The sequence below is a fragment of the Coffea eugenioides genome, chromosome 11 (assembly GCF_003713205.1).
Source record: "Coffea eugenioides isolate CCC68of chromosome 11, Ceug_1.0, whole genome shotgun sequence".
Taxonomy (NCBI): Eukaryota; Viridiplantae; Streptophyta; class Magnoliopsida; order Gentianales; family Rubiaceae; genus Coffea; species Coffea eugenioides.
This window is the reverse complement of record NC_040045.1, coordinates 31,689,395-31,694,066: the sequence shown is the minus strand read 5'-3', so window position 1 is coordinate 31,694,066 and position 4,672 is coordinate 31,689,395. Positions and strand designations below refer to the sequence as shown.

The following is a 4,672-nucleotide window of genomic DNA, read 5'->3' as shown; positions in this document are numbered from 1 at the left end:
TAATCTTTAGATGTAAAATGTCTAAACTAATAGCTCAAATGCCAAGTGCTTAATCAATTTCAACATGTATGATGGTGCGAATATAAGTCCAATCCAATTTTTGGAATTTGCTTACGAGTAGGACTTATCATCCAAAATTTGTTCTTCCAGTACAGCCACTAAAGTCAAAATAATCGGCCAGGCCCTATAGATATTGTTTCCAATGTGGCTCTTTGATTCATTTACTGAGGATGCATTTGCAACCGTCACAAAGTGAAATTTCAAGGATCATCAGAACAGAAGCAGGTTCTGGTGATCCTTTTCGGCTTAATCAAGTAGGCATATACATAGCCAATTGTAGCAGCAACAATCAACTTGTGCTTTCTTGATTTGGCCCTTTCTCCAATTTTCGAGTAGCATGTAATGGCGTTTATTTTGGATCTTACATTTTCCTCTCTTCTTCCCGTGGCTTTGCTACTTCTAGCCCTTTTCTTACGGTTCTATGCTTCTTCTAAACCCCAACAAAGGCTACCACCTTCTCCATCAAAGTTTCCAGTTGTTGGAAATCTTTTCAAACTCGGGCTATATCCTCACCGCAAACTTCAATCATTATCAAGAAAATATGGTTCCCTCATGCTGGTTCATTTTGGTAGCAAGCCCGTGGTTATTGCCTCTTCAGCTGATGCAGCTTGTGAAATCCTGAGAACCCATGATTTAGTCTTTGCTAACAGGCCTAAAACAAGCATGAGTGATAGGCTTCTATATGGCAGCAAGGTTATCGCAGCATCACCTTACGGTGAGTATTGGAGGCAAGTGAGAAGTATTTGTGTGCTTCAGCTTCTAAGTCATAAGAGGGTTCAATCATTTCGATTTGTAAGAGAGGAAGAGACTTCACTTATGGTTGAAAAAATTAGAAATTTTTCGGCTTCTTCGCCACCTTTATCAGCCATAAACTTGAGTGATCTTCTTATGACACTCACAAATGATGTGATTTGTAGGGTGGCCTTGGGGAGGAAGTACAGTGATAGGGAAGATGGAAGCAAAAGTATGCAAATCATGAAGGAATTTGTTGAGTTGTTAGGTACTATTGATATAGGAGATTTTGTTCCATGGCTTGGATGGTTGAGACATCTTAATGATTTGGATGATAAAGTGGACAAAGTTGTTAAGCAACTTGATGAATTTCTGGAGGGTGTCATTAAGGAGCACAAAGATAGGAAAAATGGAAAGGCTAACACTGATGATAGTATAGAGGGAAAAGGCTCAGATTTGGTGGATATCTTGCTTGAAATTCAGGGGGAAAAGTCGACAGGCTTTATACTCGAACTTGACAGTCTCAAAGCAATCATTTTGGTAAGAAATCTTGTTTATAGGTACTCCAACCATAAACTCATTAGGCTATCCTACCGTACTGGCTTAATGCCATCTCTCTTTTCTTGAAAATCTTTTTGTGTATAGCTGATCTAAACTTGGAATACCTTCATTTTATTATTCAATTTTAAAGATTTTTCTAATGGTTGTCCAGTGAGTATTGATTTAATACATTTAAATTACAAATAATTTATCATGTGAATTTACACAATCACAATTATTGCATATTTTTGCATTTAGACACTTTTTCAAATTAACTACACATTTTAAAAAGAACTAATACTTGAACCCCCTCTTAATGAGCACCAATTATTCAAACTAGTTTTTGGACAAAATACAGTTTGCCCCTATGCGGTATAGTTATTTTTCACATAACTCCCTATAGTTTTAAAAGTTATATATAACTCTTTTTATAATTTTGATTAAAGTGTCAAAGTGAAAGAAATTATCATTCATAACGGAACCTATGAAAATATCAAAATTAGCCTCATTTAAAAACTAAAATGGTTGAAATGATCAAGATATAGAAACATAATATGCAGGATACTTTAACCCCATATAATTTTATGTTTTATTATATAACCCCATTATACTTTAGTACTTTACCATATAACCCCCTTATGGATTTCAAAATATATACATAACCCTCATGTGGTTAATAAATAATTTTTAACTTTACATTGGAGTATTTTTGATATTTTAGTTGATTCCGTTATGGATTACAAATTCCGTCACTTTGACATTTTAGTCCAAATCATGAGGGGGGTTATGTATAGTTTTCGAAATTATAGGGGAGTTATATAAAAAAGTACTAAACCACAGCGAGTTAAAGTGTAATTTGTGTCTACTTTTTTAAATGAATAAAGGTTAGTTTGGATGGCGATGGTTTTCACAAATTTAATCTTGAAAATACGTTCTCCAATTATTTTCTATCTCACACATACATGTTAGAAGCCAGTACAATAACAATAATATGTAGTTGAACACACTTTTGAAAATAAGTGTAAATTTATTGCCAAGCAGATGGGTCTGCTAAAGAATTTTCAATGAATTACTTTCCTCTCTACTGGTTTGCATGTTGGACGGTTTTTCATAGTAATTCATTCCACGGATAAGTACATTTGGATAAAGGATCATAGGCATTAACGTACGTTGATGAACAAGTAGAGCTTTTCCTACAGAAATTTCAACCATGAAGGTTTTTAGCTTGTTCGAAGGTAGAACAAAATTATACTATTTGATGAACTGTGTATACAACTAAAATTCAGTATGCAGTATGTATTATGCACCACTTATTTGTATATTAGCAGGCTGAGGAATATTACATACTTCAGCATTAACACATCAATTGATACAATGCCAAACCAAACTGTTTTATCTGTATTTAATGATGTTCACCATTGATGAGCTAAACTTCTTACAAATGTTTTCCTCATATTAGTTTCTCAACTTTCAATGACATTTTCTTTTTCAATTAAACAACATCTGTTTTTCTTCTTCACTTTCTATGATTAGGACATGTTCGCTGCTGGGACTGATACAACACACACAGTTATGGATTGGGCAATGACCGAACTCTTGAGGCACCCAAAAATCTTGGAGAAATTGCAGACTGAGGTGAGACAAGTAGCTCAATGACAGGTGCCGAACCTGTGCAATAATAATAAATAAAACCTAACTACCACCTGAAGCAGTCAATAATCAATTCTAGTACTGGAGCAGGGACTCTAGGTGTGCAATGGGTTACTTGATTCAACCTATTCCCGAAGAGTTTGCTTAATCCGATATACTTGAATTAATTATTTAACTGAATTCACTAACTAGTAGACAGTGGTAAGCAGGGTCGTCTCCTCAGGGACTGGAGAGAAATTTATTCCTTTTCGAATCAAGACAAATGGGGGTTTTCACGATTAAATGCTAAAAATAAAGTAACTGCAGAAAATAATTAATTTGAAGAAATAATTGGAGAAACTCTAGCCAAGGGTACACTTCAGAAATGGTTCATGCACTGATCATCGAATCACAGATAATTCCAACATTTATTAATAGATTGGTTATAGTTGTCTCGCACGCGCTAAACAACCAACCCTTCCTTAATTTATCGATAGCTAAGGTACGACCGTTAGCTATTTCTCTAACCCAAAAAAAATCATAGGTACGACCGTAGGATTTAATTTTTAGATTGCATTAATAATTAGAAAGGCCCAATCCTAACTAACAAACACGCTACGAGGGTTTGTTTAAGCTAGATCGTATGCTCCCCTGACATAATCCCAATTACGCCAGTTGCTACTAAGGTAGAGATAACGAACAATTACGGATTCAATTACCTCTATTTAGCAAAATAGCCTACGTGAATAATCAATTATTGCGCACTAATCAATCATACATAAGGCTATAACAATTAAAATCAGGGAACATATAAATACCAATAAATGAAGAAAATAATTAAAAACGGTTTAGATCTCACAGTAAACGTTGAACCAATTCGTCAGTTGATCCCTCGGCTAGAAGGAAGGCTTAACCACGCCGCATAATTAAATCACCACACGAATTAATGGATTGCAAAGGCATTGCGGTTTTTTACCAGAAAACAAGGGATAAATGGTGTTTTTCCCGTTGGGAAATATTGTCAAACACCTGGCGTGTGTCAGAGGCCAGTGAGAAGAAAGAAAAACTAAAGCTATCCTGAAAGCTAAACTAGAGCCGTCTAAAAAAAAAAGATCTCCTTTTGCTTCTGTACGTCTTCCCTTAAAAAGCCAAAAGAAAGAAGCCTAAAAGCTATTTCCTGTGGTCCCCACACATGTGGACAAAGCCTCCAAATTACTTCTTGGTCCAAGTCTCTCTACGTTGCTTTCTTTGAAAGGCCAAAATGACTAAATGCCTTTCACTCAATGTTTTCAGAACCTGATCGGACCGGCCGGTTCGACCGGTTGGACCGCGAACCGGCCATGTCACCGGTCCGGTCTAATGCTAAAGCCGGAAGTTCATGGAGAACCGTTGAAACCCGGACGAACCGGACGAACCGTGCGAACCGTTAAGAACCGTGAACCGGCGGTTTTTTAAATTCTTCAACAAAATATCAAGAATGGTGTAGCTAAGTTTCGAACCTGGGTCTCCAAGTTTAAATGTGACAATCTTACCGCTAGACTGTACTTAAGTTTGTTGAGAATTCTACTTGACTAAAAAATATATTAAAACATCGAGTTCTTCTCTTATTTTTTTTTTTCAATTTTGTCTTCTTAACCATTTTTAACCCAAATATCCACAACAAGATTTTCTCAAGTCTTCACCATTATTATCTGGTTATTATCTTTAGCAG

The 4,672-nt window shown here is 35.8% G+C and overlaps 1 protein-coding gene across 1 annotated transcript; it reads left to right on the top strand.

The window, feature by feature from the left end:
* Window positions 1-402: 402 nt before the first annotated feature.
* On the top strand, window positions 403-2,988 carry LOC113752270 (cytochrome P450 71A3-like). Its single transcript, XM_027296392.1, has 2 exons — window positions 403-1,332; window positions 2,866-2,988. The coding sequence occupies exons 1-2, from the start codon at window positions 403-405 to the stop codon at window positions 2,986-2,988; spliced, it is 1,053 nt and encodes a 350-aa protein (XP_027152193.1).
* The last annotated feature ends 1,684 nt before the right edge of the window (window positions 2,989-4,672 follow it).